An 18,796-nucleotide genomic window follows, 5' to 3' on the forward strand; every position below is an offset into this window, starting at 1 on the left:
TAAACTTCTCCTGGACTTGAGATACCCCGTTCCTGATGAAAACGTGGAAGAACTCCACTGCCCAGGCTAAAGCCCTGCTAGAGTTTCACGGGGGAAATGTTCAAGAAGGAGAGGTGGAGGGTGTTGGAGGAAGGGCGCCTCCTGCGAACCCTCCAGAAGCAGCCCCAGTGCCACCCCCAGGTGCCGCCCAGCGCATTTCCCTCCCGGTACCCCAGCTTTGCTGCGCCCTCTGGTCTAGCGGATCATGGCCTTGGTAAGGCCGAACTGTACCTAAAATCGTATCATTAAGGTCCCTGGGCGATTATTTCCTTTACTTTTTAAACCCGGGCCCGAGGAAGAGAAATGCGAGAGGGGATTGGGGCAGCCGGCACCTCGAGAGCCTTATGAGAGGCAGAGTAGCTGCCTCGTGCCTAAAGCACCAACTCCTCCCCAGCTGAGCTCCTCTACTAGATCTATATGCTGCCACGTTATTCTCCTGAATGCCAGCACCGGATTTAAGTGCCTCAAAATTCCATGTCCTTGGGATGTCCCAGTTACAGAATTTCAATATTTCAGGGGTCAGAGGAAACTAATCTTGATAGTGAAGGCAAAACTGAGGTACAGGGAGAATCCTGCCGTTTGGGTGGCAGAGCTTGTGGAATGGTGGAGGAATCACTCCCCCCCAGAGCTAAAACCCAAGCAGGTGTGGAGGCTGCTGTGCCAGGAAACTCTGGGCACATTTAAAGATAATGGCTGGTTCACATTCCCATTAAACTTGAGGTCCCTCCTAGAGCCCTCTACCTCTCTCTTCTCATTCCTACACTGGACCACCCTGGTCGCTCCCACTCCCCTCCCCACTATGCACATTCCTCTAGGAGTTCAGCTCCTTTAGGAGGCTGGGAGTTTGACTGGGGCAGGCAATGGTCAACTTTGCACCCCTGTGCTGCGCTAGGCCAGCAGAGGCTAAATCTGGGGTCTCCGCTCTAGAACAGCGGTCTTTTAATGTGCTCAAGTCAATGAGTCAAAATGGGGAAGAAGCTAAGCCAGATCAGGGAGCTGCTAGGAGCCCCCTCAACTCCAATCAGGGGACTGGGATGTGTCCTGGGCTAGCTGACCTGAGCATCTCTGGGGGAGCACCACTCTCTACAGAGCATCCCATTCTTGACATGGGTGGTGGGCCTGTAAAAAGCTTCGTGCCCTGGCCAGGGTTCAGTGCCAAACAGCCCCGCGTGGCCAGGTTTGTCAGCAGTCTGTTTTTGAATCTCCCAAAAGAGATTTATATACAAACTCTGGACATTTCGTTTTGAGGAAAGGGGAGCCAAGAGAGGACAGGTCTTGGAGAGAGGTTTGACTCTTCAGCCTTTCAAAAACAAAAACAAAACAAAACAAAAAACTTTAAAGGCCCATCCCAGTTGCAGCGTGGAGGCAAAACAGGTATTTCAGCTGCAGCCTCTCAACTTGGGGGTGGGGGCTGCAGAGGGACTCACTGGGCGCCTGCAGGGCCTAACTGCAAGGAAGATTATGTATGCGTGGGTGGGGTTGAGATGCAGTTTTGTAGACCCATCACTGGCCAAATGAGAGCCAGGAGGTCTGAACTCTGGTTTGGGCTATTGCCTGGGTGTGACCTTGAACAAGTCAGCTCCCTGCCCTGTGGTTGTTTGGGCACCTTTAAAACTTTCTCAGGCCCAGCCTTTTCAACCCTAACCACTGTGATTTGTCTATCTTTTCCTCCAGGATGCTACCTCCTCCCCTTAGCCATCCTGGAGCAAGGGGCGGCTTGTGTTAGAATTGCCCCAAAGCTCCACTGCAGACTTGGAGTGGCCACCTTGTAAGTACCAAATGTGGCTAAATTCACCCAAGGCATCAACAACTTGTCCACTCCAACTCTGGATACTCACCAGCAAAGAAAAGGCCACGGGCCCACTCACAGTGCCCTGACTCAGGGTGGAGAGGCCATCTGCCCCAGAGGCCTAATAGATTCTGTGGCCACAGTGGCCCTCTGGCCACCCTCAGGGTCGTGGAGCACCAGTTCAGTGGTGGGGGAGCGCAGGCTGGCCAAGGAAGCCTATGAATTCTAAGCCCGACGCCAGTCTTTGCAGCAAGGCGGCTCCGAGGTTGCAGCACTCCCCCCTCCAAAAGCACTTGTCCCCCACCTCCAGCTGCTGTAACCTACAGTGCCCCGAGGCTGAGGTCCGGATGGGAGATCCCCGATCTTAACGACCACACCGCCCCAGCAAGCCAAGCGGCCTTTACAAACCGTAGTAAACATTTTATTTACAAGTTTGTGGCGCCCTAAGTGCAGCTTGTCTTTGCGCCACGACCCCGAGTGCGGGGAGGAACTGTTGCGTCCAACACTTCACAGTGTGAACTGCTCGCGGCCCGGGAGAAGTGTTTGGCCGGCGCGCGGTTCTCAGGCGGGGGCACTGAGCTCCCCCCCCCCACCCCGCCCCGGGCTCTGGGCACCAGCGCGGCAGCGACGGGCAGGTGGGACCGTGGGCAAGGCCGCCGCGGCGTCTCAGGCCCCGGCCCCGCTGCCAACACAAAGCAGGCGCAAAATCCAGCCCACCCTGGGAGGCTGGGGGCGGCACGCGGGCCCCGGGGCCCCGGCCTCGTGCAGTCTACAGGCCGCCCAGCTGTGCCTGGGCGGGCTCGGGGCTCTGCGGAGCGCCGCTGAGGGTGGGCTGGGGCGCCGGCAGCAGGTCCGAGGCGCCGCCGCCCCCACTCCCCGCGCCGCCGCCGCCGCCGCCGCCGCCAAGGCTGGCGAAGCTGAAACTGCCGCCGCCGCTTCCCGCGCTCCCGCCGCCGCTGGCCGGGAGGAGGGCGCCCGCGGCCGAGGCCTTGATGACCGTGGTCTGGTGCAGAGACCGCTCGGCCCCCTCAGTCCGCTCCGTGTCGCTCGGGGCCATGTCCAGAGACTCGGAGTCGCTGCTCTCGCTCTCGGCCTCGCCCTCCGAGCGGCTGAGGCTCCGCTCCTCCTGCTCGCCGTCGGCAGCCGCGCCTCCGCCCGACGACTTCTCGCCCGCCTCCTTGTCCTTGTCCTTCTGGGCCTGGGCCTCCTTGGAGTGCCGCCACTTCATCCGCCGGTTCTGGAACCACACCTTCACCTGCGCCGCAGCACGCGGGGAGACAGGAAGGGACACCGACATGAGACGTGGGCTCTCGGCGCTCGACTCGCGTGCAGCCTGGAGCTCCGGTCCCCCGCGCCTCTACCATGGACCAGGCACTGAGCTCGGCTCAGGGGCCGAGGGGCAGCCCAGGGAAACAACGACATCGCCGGGGACCCTCGCCTAAGGAACCCGCGAGGGCTGTTTCTCAAAATGTGGCCCTCCAGACCTGATCCTGAAATGACCTGGATGCTTGTTGAAAGGCGGAGTCCTGCGCCTCGGCCTCAAACTAAGGGCAATTTCTGCTCTAAATCAATGCTTCTTAACCCCACTTGAGCCAGGACTCCCCAAGAATCTGATTAAATTATGGACCCCTGGCTCAGAAAAAAATATACCCAGGATTTCAAGGGTTTGGTGAACCAATGTTAAGAATTCCTGCTAAGCGGGTCCTCTCCTCGACTGCCACCACCCAAGGCAAGTTTCTACAAAAGCAGTTCTTCTTAAGGAGAAACCGTGGGAAGCACAGAGGGGAAAGAGGGTTCAAAGAGTTAATCCCAGTGGGGTGGGGGCACTGCTGGACCTTCAGTTGAAGAGCATTTCCTTGGCATGTGTGTACTCAGAAGCTGATAAGGACCCTGCCCCTGCCCGGGATAAACTAATCCTTCTGCAGGCTTAGAAAATGCTGGAATTAAACCTGTGCAAAGTGGAGGAAGGGGGTAGGGATGGGGTGGAGAATCTATATAAATATATACAATCCCCTGGGGACCCAATGCTGTTCACACAAGTTCCAGCTTCCCTTTTAAAAATAACATCCACAGCTGGTGGAAAACGGCTGGGCTCTTCCAGTGGGTGTTGGGGAGGGGAGTTGTGTAATGGAGGACAGAAAGACAAGGGGGGGTGAGGGGGGCCCTTAAAGGAGCTATGAGAAGGTGCTTGCCTTTGACTTCTGCCCTACTCAGAACACTGAGCACCCAGGGAGCAAAGGCCCCACTGCTGTGGGGTATGGAAGAACGGTTAACTCTTCTATTTCCAAAACCCCCCAAAAAGTCCAGTTCTTGAATTGGAGGAAAGAAAAAAAAATTGGACTCAGAAATTGAATTCAAACACGATAGATTGGCCATTGTCTTGGGGAAAAAAAAAAAAAACCAAGTAGGCAGAACCTGCTGAAATGCTCTTGGGTATTCTAAGAAAATCTTTTTTCCTTTCTCTCTCTCACTCCCCACCCCTCCCCCCCCCCCCGAGATTTTCTTAGGAGCTTCTGCCGTTAGAAAATCGGACTGACTGGCTGCTGAGGAGTGCACTCCTCGCCCTGCTGGGGCTAAGTCATTCCGTTTGAAATGATGTTTTCACTTCCTCACAAACGGGGATTTCACAATCCAGCTGCAGCAGAAGGAGGAGGAGGGAGGAAGGACGGGAGGAGGGAAGGAAAAAAAAAACCCAACAACAATCTCTTGACTTTGGATTTTTATCTCTTCTGAAATAAACTGCCTCCTACAGGGAACTGCACTGCAGTGGGGTACATAATTATTATCTCCTGCGGCCTATTTGCTTTCTCCGCGGTTCTTTCGCCTGTTGGCCAAAATAAACATGCAGTGCTTGTTGACATACATCTTTGGGGATGGGCTATCCTTTCCGTCCTTCTCTCCCCCCCCCCATTTCCCTCCCCCCAGACTCAAGTTTCGACGCCTACACTGTCTCTTGAAATTCAAGACCTTGCGTCTCCGCGGCAAAGGCCGAGTGGGCCGGGGTGGAGGGAGGCCTGGGGCTAGGCCGCGCTGCTGCCCCCCACCCCGCGAGGGAGCTGCGCGCGGGAGCCAGAGCCGGCTTACCTGCGCGTCGGTGAGGCCTAGCATCGCGGCCAGTTGTTTTCGGTCGGGTTTGGTCACGTATTTCTGAATCTCAAACCTCTTCTCCAGGCCTTTCCTCTGCAGGTTGGAGAAGACCGCCCGCGACCAGGAGCGCTTCCTCTTGTAGGTCTGCGGCATGGTGTCCTTCGTGAGCACGGCGTAGGGACCTGCCACCGGGCGGGAGCGGGAGCGAGAGAAAGACAGGAGGGCCACGTCAGTGCCCCCCGGTCCGCGGCCTGCGCGCCCGGGACTCACCGTGCTGCTTCTAAGTGTTTTGCGTTAAACATTTGGGCCCCCATTCAGAAAGCCCTTCACGCAGACGCGCAACGGCCTCCCTACGGAGGGATCCTACAGCTCTTAAGACTTCAGGCTTAAGGCCTAAAGCGAGTGTGGCGTGGAGAAGCCCTGCGCTTCGTCGATTAATTCCAAAGAAAAAACATAAACCTAACGCGTGGCCTTTGGGGCATGCGAAAAGTAGGCGACACTGTCCCTTGGGCCTGAAGGATGGAGAGATGACAGCTTTGACTCTCGTATGCGTACGTGTGTGTACGTGTGTGTATGTGCACGTTCTTGCAAACGTGCGAGCAAACGGAACCCCCTTGGGCAAGGTCATTCCTAACTCTGTGTTGTGTTAACACCTCTTGCTGCATTTTCAAGCCACTCTCTGGAGAAAAGACTAGGGAAAGCCCCTTCACCCCACCTCGCCCCGCCCGCCCACGTACACACTTTCTCGGCACCCCCAGGTCCCCCACCGCTCCCACCCCCGCCCCCCCGGGAGCCGACCAAAGAGTGAGCTAGCTATCTGAGAACTCTTTCGGTTTCTGTCTCTGGACTTGGTAGCCTCCTGCACCAACTCCGGGATTGCTGCACCGCGATGGCCACGTGAGCCGTCAGTACTCAGTTTTGGGCCAGTCGACCTGCCCCGTTAGGCCGTCGCTCGGGAGGGTTTCTGTACCTGGAAACGTGTCTTGAAACTGATGCTGAACTGAATTCCTCGGGTTCGAGCTTAAGGGGCTCAGGATGGCAGAAGCCTCGTTAATGGGATCTAGAGACGCGAAGAACTGGCCGGCGGAGGGCTGCAGGCCGGGGAGGTGCACCCCTGCGGGCCGCCCGCTGGTTAGCAGGGATGTGAGGTCTGGAGGCGAGGGAAAAGAAGAGCTGATTACACCTCGGGCAAAGCCACACTCTCTCGGACTGAGTTGTTCCTCCCCTCCCCCTCGATTCGGTTTTCCCGGAGCGAAGTCACGAGAGACCCTTGTCTCGGCGCCAAAACCCCACTCTCCCCACAGTGGCCAAGGGGCGATGCGCAAAATGTTCCTGCGTGTAGCCCACAGGTCCACGTCTACACATACAGCAAGGAAGGGCTTTATATAAAATGGCCAAAAGGAAGTCACTTCCAGGTGCTTGACTAGAATTCCACAGACCTACCTCCGCCCCAGTGAAGGAGCCCCAACTCCGCTTTCTCTTGGGAGCCCGGGGTCTGTTTTGTTTACCTACATTCCTTGAGTGGAATTTCACTAGAAATCAGATAAATGGAAGGGAAAGTGTTCCCCAAAAGGGCTTTCCCTGTCAAATTAATATAGTTCTCCCTCTAGATACATGATTCAAGAGGCAGATGATAGTCATTTCAGCAAATATTTACACCAACGATTTTTATGAATAATGATTCTGTGACGTGTGTTTTTCAAGCATCCCTGGAATCTTTTTTTTTTTTTTTTAACGCAGAGCAGGTGAGTTTTAAACCTAACGTTTCACAGTCTTCTTACAATTCACTCTCTTCTCCCTCATTTTACCGGTTTGTCCTTAATTGTGCAAATACTCAAAGGCATTCCAAATGGCCCTGGGACCGGGGAGTGCGCCAGGGCCGTGGCCAGAGGCCTGCAGCCTCTCGCCCAAGACCTACCTCTCAGCGTGTTGCCTTCCTTGACTTTGGGGTCAAATTCTGCAGACAAAATGCGGTCAATTCCAAATTTGAGGTCCTTGCTAGATGGGGCCGGGGCCGAGCCACTATGCGGGGGGTTCGGGACCACCCGCGCCCCGGAGACAGGGGGCTGCAAGGCGCCAGCCCGGGGCGCAGGCGGAGGCTGCGGCTGCTGCGGAGGCTGTTGCGGCTGCTGTGGCTGTGGGTGATGGTGGTGGTAGGCGGCTGAGAGCGGAGACAGCCGCTGCGGGAAGCCAGCCGGGACTTCGGAGGGCGCCACCACCGGGGTGGGTCGAAGCGGGGATCTGGCGGCAGCTTGGAAAGAGGCGTGCGGGTGAGCCGAGCCCAAGTGAGCGGTGAGGGCGGCGGCCGAGGCCCCCGCCAGACCCTCCGCGGCCGCCCCCTGCTCCCCCACGCCGGCGTGCAGGATGTCTGCGATGCAGAAGGAGGGTTTCTTGACCGCGGCGGGGTCCAGGGGGAAGGAGCAGCCGCCCGGGCCGGCCGAGGAGCAGTAGGCGGCCGACCAGAGGCTGAAGTTGGAGGCGTAGAAAGGAGCCAGCCCGGCGGCGAACATTCTGGCTGGGTGAGCCGAGCTGCCGCCGCGGCCCGGCCGGGCCGGGCCCAGTGGGTGGGTGGGTGCGCAGGGAGGAGCGCGATGAGTCCCGGAGGCAGCGGCAGCCCAGCCGAGAACGATCCGCTTTCGCTTCTCCGTCCGCACTGAGAACAGGACAGGGAGCCCTAGCGCCACCGAGGGAAGAGGCGAGGCCCAGATCCCGGCCGGTCACAGCCTCGGCCCCTGGCCTCACTTTAAAGGCGGCGCGGCGCCCGCGCTCCCCCGTGCTGGAGGCGAGCGAGGGGCGCTGAAGCTGCTGGGCGGGCGGGGGCCGCCGCTCCGCACACGCCAGGGAAGCCGGGGAGACAGGGGCTGGGCACCGAAAGGAAACCCAAACAGCTAAGCCCTAAGAGCTAAATTTAAAACAACAACAATAATAATCCGTTAGTTTAAAAAAAAAAAAGTAATAGGAGGAAAAAAAAAAAAAAAAACTCCTCTCTAAAAACTCCCAAAGTTTTGGCAGGAGCTTCGGAGTCAGATCCAGGGTAGGACCTCGATCCGAGTGCTCATTGGCCATCCTCTTCACCAATGGGAGCAGGGAGTAGAGGGGAATTGGGAAAGAGGGGCGTGGCCGAGGAGGTGGGCCACGCCCCGGCCACGCCAAAGTGTTTGCTGCTGCCGCGTGGGCTGAGCGGGGTCCCCTGCGTAGGGGCCGGGGCGGCGGCTCCAGGGAATTCTGACTCTCCCCTAACTTGTGCAGCTCCAAACCGACATCGGACATAGAGAGTTGGTCCCAGCGCCGGCGCTTGCCCAGAGAAGCTGGTGCTCCTGTGTATTTTCACGGGTGCAAAGCCCGCCTCTTGGAACACGGGGGCGACCCCCTAGGTTCCCTCCTCCTGACTTCACTTGGGCCTGATTTTTCTTCACTCGGCCTTTATCCCGAAAGTTGGTGTCCTCATCCTTCGTGGGCTCCCGTTGCCAAGCTGCTCAGCTCTGAGCTCTGGCTCGAGAAAGCTGGGGTCCAAAGTCACCGCCCAATTTAGCACCGCGTCCGTGGCGCTGCCTCCGAGATCCTCAGGGAAGAGAGGAGGCGCGGTTCGCAAATTAGCTTTAGTCCAAGCTGTCACCCAGTGACAACTTGGACGAGCAACTTTTCAAACAAAATAAGATGGATGTCTCCGAACGTCTCCCTTGGACGCAGCCAAACCCTCCCCCGAGCCTCAGACGACAACCAAACAGGCCGCCGTCCGAAACCCGGGAAAGCGGCACGCGCGTCCCCTCCGCTGCCGCACCTTGTAGGAAATGTCGCCCTCCCAGCTCCACCACAACCCCAGATCACGTGGGGTCCATTGTTTTGCAAGTGCCCACAAGAGCACATTTCCTTGGGGTTAAACACTACTTTCAATTCAGTGACTGTTTCCCCAGGAACCCCTTGGGCCTGGTCGCAAAAGAAGCTGCAGTGGAGGCCGACGCCTTCCATTCGTGCTTTGGGTCTTTAGAGCGCAGGGTGGGTGTAGTGGGGGTTTTCTGCAACATCAACATCTCTATTTTAAGAATTCCTTCTCTTTTAAATTACAGTCAGAATGGATTTCCCCACCCCTCTCCCAAACAAACCACAGGCCACCCAGATGAGCTCTTCTTGCACATTTTCAGGAAGAAAATAAAATAATAACAATAATGAAACCACGAAATCTTTTGTTTTCGATTGCCCTAATAAGCATCTCCTAATTGATCTTCTGTGCTTCTGAGGCATGTCTCCCTCCCGGCAAAAAAAAAAAAAAAAAACTTTTAATACAGTTGCATTAAAGTTTCTGTGACTTCTTTTTTTTTATTTCACTTCAGCACTAAGAGGTCTTACCAAATCAACCCAGAAGGGCAACTTGCCAGGCCTGGGTCAAATTCAGGTTTGGGGCTAATTAAATTTATTTCTAGTGGTTTCTGGCCTCTTGTTACAGATGCTGTCATTTTAAGCTTTTGACTTTCTCCTGGAAAGTAATCACTGATCAATCACTTCCGGCCATGCAGCACTGGGACATTCTCTCCTGCCTGTCTCCTGCCCAATGCCTCCATCCGCTCTCTTTCTCTCTCCCTCTCTAGATCGCTCTTTTACTAAAGGGTTTTCGAGCCTTGCTCCTTGCTGCAAGGACAGAGGTGTTATTTCCAGAGATGGAATGGAGTTGTTGGATCGCCTGAGGATACGGGCATCTGGGGCAAGAGATCCAGGAAGACCAGTCCGGTTTCTAGACAGAGGCAAAGGAGTGACGGGTGTAAGGCCACATGGGGCATTGGACCCTCCTTGAAGTGCACCAGTGGAGGTGTTGCAGGCAGGGGCCGGGGACTATGGCGAGACTCGGCTGGAAGGACGCGGCCTTCACAGCCCCCAGGGACAGTCATCAGCGCGAGTGTGTGTGGGGACGGCCATAAATCCCCTTTTCTTCTCTTTTCTAGTGTCACTTCTAATTCCAATTTGACTGCAAACATTTAAATAGTGGCGCCTAAGTTCAAACTCAAGGTTCTAAAGGCGATGTCTTTAGGCCTCACCCCTGCCTCTCGCCCCCAAATAAGACACGTTCCTGGGGGGGGGGGAGTGGGCGCGGGATGCAAACTAGAAGGAACGCTGGCACTCCGGGTGTCCCGAGGCGTCCACGACCCGCATCTGCAGCATTTCAAGGCCGGGGCGGAGACGAGGCCCGGGATCGGGGTTTTCCTGCGGACTCCTAGCCCCGCCGCGCGCTCTTCTGTGTCCCCGAAAAGGCCCGCGGCTTGGTTCTAAATTGCAACTTCGCGCGCGCCCCCTGCTCTTCCGGGCCGTCGGCTCCATTGCAACCGCGTCTGCGCCACCCGGGCCTACCCCGAGCTCCTGGAGGGAAAAGCAAAAAAGGAAACCTGTGAAGCGACGCCCTGCTTCCCCCACCGCCCCCCAACACACACCCTCTTCCTCGGGATCAGGTCTCGCCGCTGCGGGCCCCTCGCCCTCTTCTGAGCCCGCTGACTCTCCTCGTCCTTACTGCCCACCCCTCAGAACCAAGAAAGCAGCAGGAAACCCCGGGCTCGCCGGAGTTCAGGTCATCTCCTGTTTTTTGATGGGCTCAAACTCGTACTAAATGAGCGGATGTGCCTGCGAGATTGGTCTCAAAATAGAAGCGGCCTTAGTATTTTAGGATACTGCAGAAATCCTTATTTCTTCCGGAGAAAAACTCTATAATGACTCCTAGCACTTCCCCTTTCAATATTTGTGCAACTTTATCTCCACCGACAAGTTGCTCGGGTGACGCAAATCCGCCCTTGTGTATTACAACTACCAAAATAAATTCGCGGAAATCAATTCCCTTCTAGCAATGAAAATATAAATATACAGCTGCGACTTTCCCCTTTAATCTTTGCTTTCCGAGCGGCTCCGAGCTGTGGCGAAATGAACTGGTCCAGAGCAATTGAGACGGGCGGGGAGGCCCTGGGGGCAGAGGAGAGGGCTTCCCGGGGCCTGGTAGCCATGAGGCTCCCGGCTCCGGCAGGAGTGGAGAGGGCCTCACTTAACCGAATTAACTTGAGCTTAAATGTGGCTGTGCGGTCTTTGAGGAACCTCATCTGTAAAGACAATTTCGTCTGAGGCCGCCAAGCTGTGCTGGCAGATTACAATTGAAAATAGAGAGCAGCAGAGATAGGGGTTTCTGATCAATTCTCATGGCTGTCTTTAACACATTCAACTCTCCCCTTCTCTTTTGCTGGGTAGACACAGCCAAAATCTATTTCACCATACTGGGAATGGACAATGCCAGGTAAGGTCCCTTTTATAATGGAACAATTTTGCTTATGGGGATCTAGGATTGAAAGAAGGGGCCTAAATCAGAGGTTAATGCATTGATCGGAGCAAGAGATGGGTCCCCTTACCCTTAGGTTGTCCCTGTCTTTAGAGCCCCCATACTGAAATCACCAGTGCAAATTCTTGTCCTAAACCCAGAGACACAGATACACACCAACTGAGCATATAACCTCAAAGAGAGTGACTGCTGACCTTTGTTTATTGCAGTGACGTAACTCCGCAAGGGTTTAAGATGTCCAGATCTGCTATCTGCTTTTGTTTTTCCTTTTACATGTTGGACAAAATAATGTGCAAAGCAGTTGCTTTGTGGACTTGGGACTCCCCTCCTCCTTTATTTTGAATGTTATTTCAATCTCGGTACCTCCTGGTTTCAAAGAAAAAGAAGGAAATAATTAAATATTCACAGTCAGAAAGAAAAGGAAACATAGCTTACCCAGCTGAGGATATGAGAGATTTGCAGTAATGCAGGAATTTGCATATATTCTGCTGTCATCCTGCCAGTTCAAGATTTATAGACTGTGGGGCTCAGCGCTCACATTTAGTGGTGGGTATGGGAACTCTGTTCCTTTTGGATGCTAGATACTGGAGTTTAGGACTCTAGAGGCTACACACACACACACACACACACACACACACACCCTGGATTATTCTAAGCAGGCCCCAACTCCCTTTTCCTGGAGACTTTAGTTCTTCTAGAACTAAATAGAGTTCCAGAGTTTTTCTGAAGATAGTTAGACTTTGATATGGGGAAGAAAAGGCAAATAACAATGTGATAGGACCACAAATTCCATAGTCACTGATTTCTTCCTTTGCCTTTTTCTCATTCTCCAGGTGTAGCAGACTGGTAGGTAGCCAACTCTTTATGAGATCATGGCCATGCCCTTGACCCACAGATCTGGCTTCAGAGCCTCAGAAAACCTTCTGGGTCCGATCCCATTTGCTCTTTCCTCTCACAGAGTTTCTCACACATGTCCTTCCTTCCATTACTAGGATGTACCACTGCACACATGTGTACCAACCCCCCCAAAACACACACATATACACACATTCATGTGCTCACTGGGGGTCTTAGAGACTGGGCAGAAGGGCAAGCAAGCAGTTTGGGGTTTGCTCCTGTTGCAAAGAGCTACTTCTCTGTCTCTCCAAGTCACCTTCTCCTTCACCCCCAGCCAGGAAAGACCTCAGACCTCATAAAACCTAATAGTAGAACCCATTTCAACATGGCGCACCGCAACATAGACTCAACATATATTTGCAGTGAAATCATATCCCCATAACAGTGAACTATGAGAGGCCATCTTTAACACATAAGATTTGGTACTTCATTCAACAGGTTCTGTTTGGTTTCTGACACAGCACCTGCCCGCTCTCAATGCATTAGCCTTGTGGAAGCTGGTTTGGTTAGCTGAACTATACCTGAATAGCTGGGGTTTGGTCTCTCGTGAGTGAGCCCAATGTTAAGGTAGGAGAAGAAGGTGTAGGTGAAAAATCATGCATTCAAAGCAACTCTGGTGTTGAGAGGGAAAGAGGAAATCACTCCCAAAGTTATGTTTCTCTAAACAAAAAACAAAACCTTTCTTTCCTTTGAGATGAGTCTTCCAAGTAATAGCACAGGTCCTGAAGACAGAGAGGGACACGGAATTGTCCAATTCAGGAATGGGAGGGACCCTTGGAAGGGAGAGGATCCTGGAGCCAATGAGAGTTCCATAGGTAGAGCTGGAGGGTTGTCTCCACCTCTTCGTCCCAGTCTGCCCACCTGCAGCCCAGCAGAATTGGACCGTCAGACTCTTGCCAACCCTGTCTTCGCCAGCGGCCCCAACGTCCGCTCCACCCCTTGGTGAGCCTGCGGAGTACCGAAACTTGGTTCTCTGCTGACACCTGCTGGGCCATCTCTACACTGTTGTCTGGCAGTGCCCGTCTTGTGCCAGCAACGCTGTTGTGATGAAAGTTGACTCCTGCTTTTGCAAAAACACGGGTTTCTAAAATTGGCTTGGACCCGCAGCTGTTTCCTTCCATATTGCCAGCAATATGGAAAGATCTTGTATTAGGCGTTTAAAATAACCGGACCGGGTGAGGGAAGCTGTCACCCTTCAGTACTAATATCTTAATTTTACAGATCTCAAGGCCAGTTCCCATTTATTATCTCACTCGTTCTTTAAAATAACCAGTCGTAAGGATGCAGAATCCTGATTTGAGTCTAGGATGTTGCCCCTCCGCGAGGTTAAGTGGCTTGCCCGAGGTTACGTAGTTGGGAAATGGTGTTGCAGGGAGCAGACACTACATTCTCTGACTCATCAGCTGGAGCCATACCACTCGGCCAATTTCTTCAGGGGAAACGGTTCATTCAGAGGAAAAACTCTTGCCCTCAAGCAGAATGTGGATTGGCTTCAGGCAGAGGCTAAAGGATAGAACTGGGTTTAACCCAGAGCCTGGCACCGGAACACTGTCAAGAAAGGGCAGATTGGTGACTGCATCATGAATCTGTGACCACGCGTATCAGGAAAACCCTGGGTTCACAATGTTTTTCTCCCCTTCCTCTCAAGGTAGCTGAAATTCAGCTCCTGGAGGATTCCTTCTTTGGAGAGGAGGCATCGTACTATGAATTCATGTGTCTGACCATTCTCATGGTGCTAATACCTGAGGGCAAGGAGCCATTTTGACCGGGAGAAGCCAGGAGAAGCATGAGATTCAAGCAAGGACACAGGCCTTTGGGGGTGTGCCCAGGGAGCAGCGTGGGAACATTGGACACAGGCTCCTTGCTGGGCACTAAAAAGGGAGATGGGAGGATGGCATTTCAGTTTTTCTTGGGTCTGTCCTCTGTCTACAAGTGCTTTAAATGGGTACTCCACACGCTGGAGCTCTGCCACTCACTTCCTCCCACCAGCACCAAATAGTTTTGTAGGATTTCCATGCCCTGTTAAACTACACAATAAGAATAATCTTTCACTTTTGAAGCTCATAGTTATATAAAGAGTATAAATGCATTATACAGTTATTTCTTTTAGATACAGGTATTTCTGGCTGGAAGCTCTTTTGTCTGAGTCATAGGCATTACAAAGGCTTATAATACTAAACTTCAGGGGTCTTGAAAGAGAATCAGGATCTTAAAGAAGCAGAAAGGCAAGCCTGGGTTTTCAAGACTTCATTGGAACTGGGATCCTCCTACTAACCAGTGTCGACCTAGCTCAGCTTGGCTACAGAACTTTGGTCCCACCACACATAGAGATAGCCTAAACTAAAGCGGAGGTGATAGGTATCGATAGAGATTAGGGGGAGAATTTAAAGATGCTTAGGAGGTAGAAAAGACCATCTTTAATCAGTTCCTGTTAAAGAACATATTGCATTAGAACACAAATATAACCATGTTCAATCATAAATTCGTAGATGAAGAACCTGATGCTAATTGAACACCCAGCTTTATGGTTTTTCTCTTGCAGGGCTGCTTCCTTTATTGGGAGATGCCAACAAAATATGCATGATTCTTCAAAGTGATCAGTTGTGTGTGTTTGTCCTTTTGAGCTCAGGGCCGATTGTTGTGTTTACTTGTAATTAGACACACTTAAAGAAGCTACTAGGTTCAGAAGTATTTACAAAACAGAGAAAGTATTTACGAAACAGAAATATTTACAAAAGCCTGGTTTGGTGAGTTGGGAAGGCCATTAGGCTGTTAAGGAAGGCAAAGTTTGGCACATAATAGTATTTCAAGACCCTCACTTTTTAGAAAACAAAACACAAGTCAGGTATATTTAAAACAAAACATCACAGAGGGGTGCCTGGGTGGCTCAGTCTGTTAAGCATCTGCGTTCTGCTCAGGTCATAGTGTCAGGGTCCTGGGATCCAGGGTCCTGGGATCGAGTCCTACCTTGGGCTCCCTGCTCAGTGAGGAGTCTGCTTCTCCCTCTGCCCCTCCCCCTGCTTGTGCTCCCCTTCCCTCTCTCTCTCTCTCAAATAAATAAAATCTTAAAAAAGAAAAACAAAATTATTTTTAAAAATAATAATGAAAATAAATAAATAAAACCATCACAGAACCAGCAGCCATTTTAGGACATTAGCTCCTTCCCTTCAATCCCCTAATGGGCCTCGCTGGATTGTTTGCTCATTGTGTCTTTCAAAATCTCCAAAAGAAAAAAGTTTTATTTCAAGAATACTAACATTTCAGAAAAGGACTTACATTGTTAAGTGAAGACTTATCTTGGCTATGAAATCATGTGAGCAGGAAGCAAAAATTAAGCAGGTGACTCTTTCTTCACACATGGAATAGGATGAATGGTTTGACAATATCCATGTAATTCAAGCCCAAACTCTCAGAATAAGCTGGTTTGATACCCTGACTTCTTCATGTATATCTAGCTACCTATTCAAAATTCTACCTGTTTGTCTCGTTTGTACCTCACACTCAACTTATCCCAAACTGAGCTCACCATTTACCACTCCAAACTGCTTCTCCCCCAGGGTTCTTGGTAAAGGCACTTTTTAAAAAGATTTATTATTTATTTATTTATTTATTTGAGAGAGAAAGAGAGAGCGCGCGAGTGTGCACGTGCAGGGGGAGGGGGGAGAGGGAGAGAAGTCCACACTCCACTGAGCTCAGAGCCCAACTCAGGGCTCCATCTCACAACCCTGAGATTATGACCTGAACCAAAATCAAGAGTGGGTTGCTTATGGGGCGCCTGGGCAGCTCAATCGGTTAAGCGTCTGCCTTTGGCTCAGGTCATGATCCCAGGGGCCTGGGACCGAGCCCTGCGTCTGGCTCCCTGCTCGGCGGGAAACCTGCTTCTCCCTCTCCCTCTGCCTGCCCCTCTGCCTCCTTGTGCTCTCTGTCTCTCTGTCAAATAAAATAAAATCTTTAAAAATAAAAAAAGAATTGGACGCTTAACCAACTGAGCCATCTAGGTACCTCAAAGGCATTTTTTTTTTTTTTTTTTGGCTTGGTATGATTTGTTTTTTCAAACCAAAACCTGATCATCATCTTGGACTCTTTCTCTCATTCCGTACATCTTACCAGCCTTCCAACCCTCAAGGACATTAAACTGCCCCCCTCCATGTCTCTCTATCGCCTGACCACCACCTCAGCCCAGACCACCATCATTCCTCCTTTGAACTACCATGGCAGCCTCCCCACTGGCTTCCCCGCAGCTGCCCCTGCCTCCCTTCCATCTATTCCATATTCTACAAACCCAATGTTCTCTTAACAACTCCCTTACAATCATAACACTCCTCTATCCCAAATCCTGCAGTGGCTTCCCACCAGCCTCAGCACACAGGCCCTAACCCTACACATCACCTACAATGTTCCACATGAATAAGACCCTGTCCCCTTGCCCACCCCCATCTGACTCCATGGTCTACACTCTCCGTCTGAGAGCTGAGTCAGCCTTCTCTAGACTCTGGGAGCACACGATGCCCTCTCTGCTGTGGGGCCTTTGTAGGCGGCCTTCCTTCCCATTCCCCTTCTGTCTAGCCAATTCTCACTTCTCTTCCAGCTGTCAGATTTACACCACACGTTCTAAGGAAGGCCCTCTAGGGCACCTGGGTGGCTCAGTTGGTTAAGCAACTGACTTTGGCTCAGGTTATGATCCTGAAGTCCCAGGTTCGAGTCCCGCATCAGGTTCCCTGCTCGGCAGGGAGTCTGCTTCTCCCTCTGACCCTCCCCCATCTCATGCTCTCTCATTGTCTCTCTCTCAAATAAATAAATAAAATCTTTAAAAATTTTAAAAAAAAATAAAGAAGCCCCTCTTGATTCCAGCTAAGTGAGGTCTGCACCATCTATGCTGCCCCCTGTAGTTCTAAGCACCTTTTTGAATTAGTCCCCATCACGTTTGCCATCATTTGTTTACTACCTGTCCTCAGCCTATCCCCAACATACTCTAAACTTTATGAGGACGGGGCCTATGTTTGTGAAGCTAGTAAAGCACCGGATACATATTAGGGTCTCAGGAAACATGTGCAGAGTAATTAATGGTTTGCATAACGGATTGGCTCATTGCTTTCCTATCTAGATTGATTTGTTTTAGGATCTCCCATCTGATGTCTTCATATTATCCTGCCTATCTTCCACGGGCCACATAAACAATTAAATCAATAGATAAATGGGGAACAATGTTCCCTCCACTCCTTTTACTTGTAATTTGACAATTTCCTTAATTCCAGCCACTGAATGGGGCTGTTTATTTACAGGGAGAGCCTGCTTTCTCACACATGCGTCTTCCCCTTCTTTGAGATGTCTGGCTTTATATAGTAATATATAAATATAGTATCGATATATATCAATATAAAGCAGAAAAATGGAAAGCAATAAGTAAGGTCCCCTTTTTTCTATGCAATCAGTATCATGAAAAATAGAAGGTTATGAGAAGTTTTATGAATAGTATAGGAATATGCTTTACATGTTAGAATCTTTTCATTAACAAGGTAAGCTGAATTATGTTTATACATAAATATGCATAGAGAAAAGATTAGGCAGATATTGTGGACACCTGTTATCTTTTTGATCTGCCCAGCACCTTTTCCTTTTGGGAACTGCCCACCTGCTTCCCAAGAGCTGCAGGTGGTAAATCATGGGACCCTGCACAGGATGAGTATGCCCCAAGCAGACATGCAACCAGAGGCATGAGACTCTTTTTCCAAGATTGGTAGAGAAGGTGAATGATCTTTGAAACCAATCAGACTCCTTTTCCAAGATTGGTAGAGAAGGTGAATGATCTCTCCCTCTCTCTGGAATTACTGCTTCTGAGGAAAACATATGGCTAGATGCCCATCTTGCCCTCAAGAGGACAAAGCCTGGGGTGCCTGGCTGGCTCTGTTGGTTAAACGTCTGCCTTGGGCTCAGGTCATGATCCCAGGGTCCTGGGATCGAGCCCGGTGTCATCTGGCATCTTGCTCCGTGGGAGCCTGCTTCTCCCTCTCCCTCTGCCCCTTCCCCCTCCCCCCACTGGTTCTCTCTCTCTGTATCTCTCTTTCTCTCTTGCTCTGCTTTCTCTCTCTCTCTCTCTCAAATAAGTAGAATCTTTCAAAAAAATTTTTGTTTAATTACAAAAAAAAAGAGGACAAAGCCTAAGAGAGGAGCCAAGAAGAACTGAGAGAGAGAGAGAGAGAGAGAGAAAGTCTTGATATCAACATCTGGCATTCTGTGTGTTGCTGAGGCCCATGGCCTCCTTTGCAAACTTCACTACTCTTCCATTTATTTCTAGGGCTTTGCTCCTCCATGTTGAAAATTATGGGCTCTAACTTAATTTTTCCTTCATTGTTCATTGCTCATTGCTTTTATTTGCATAATAGTCCATAATGTGAATGTTTGATAGTATATCTTTCCTATATTGATGGGCATTTATTGGGTTTTTAGGTTTTTTCCATCATTTTCAGTGATATTTTTTGCAATATGCACCCTTGTGTGATTCACTTTTCAATATACATATATATATTAGTTTCTCTCTATATATATCTATATACATGGGGAGGGAGTGTGTTCATGTAAATTTCGATATATATATAATATAGTTATATATGTATATACATGCATAAAAATTGAAGTAGATGTTGTCAGATTGTTTTCTAAAAAGGCAGTAACATCAC

At 51.3% G+C, this 18,796-nt stretch overlaps 1 protein-coding gene across 1 annotated transcript; it reads right to left on the reverse strand.

The window, feature by feature from the left end:
* Positions 1–2,224: 2,224 nt before the first annotated feature.
* Positions 2,225–7,889, reverse strand: HLX (H2.0 like homeobox). The gene is made up of 4 exons (XM_028104792.2): positions 6,834–7,889; positions 5,886–6,065; positions 4,913–5,097; positions 2,225–3,083 (listed from the first exon to the last, which is right to left on the reverse strand). Exons 1-4 carry the CDS (start codon positions 7,423–7,425, stop codon positions 2,598–2,600), a joined length of 1,443 nt encoding a protein of 480 aa, XP_027960593.1. The 5' UTR covers positions 7,426–7,889; the 3' UTR covers positions 2,225–2,597.
* Between the last annotated feature and the right edge of the window lie 10,907 nt (positions 7,890–18,796).

The sequence above is a fragment of the Eumetopias jubatus genome, unplaced genomic scaffold (assembly GCF_037043125.1).
Source record: "Eumetopias jubatus isolate StellerSeaLion01/CBP00866 unplaced genomic scaffold, mEumJub1_p1.0 scaffold_12, whole genome shotgun sequence".
Classification (NCBI taxonomy): Eukaryota; Metazoa; Chordata; class Mammalia; order Carnivora; family Otariidae; genus Eumetopias; species Eumetopias jubatus.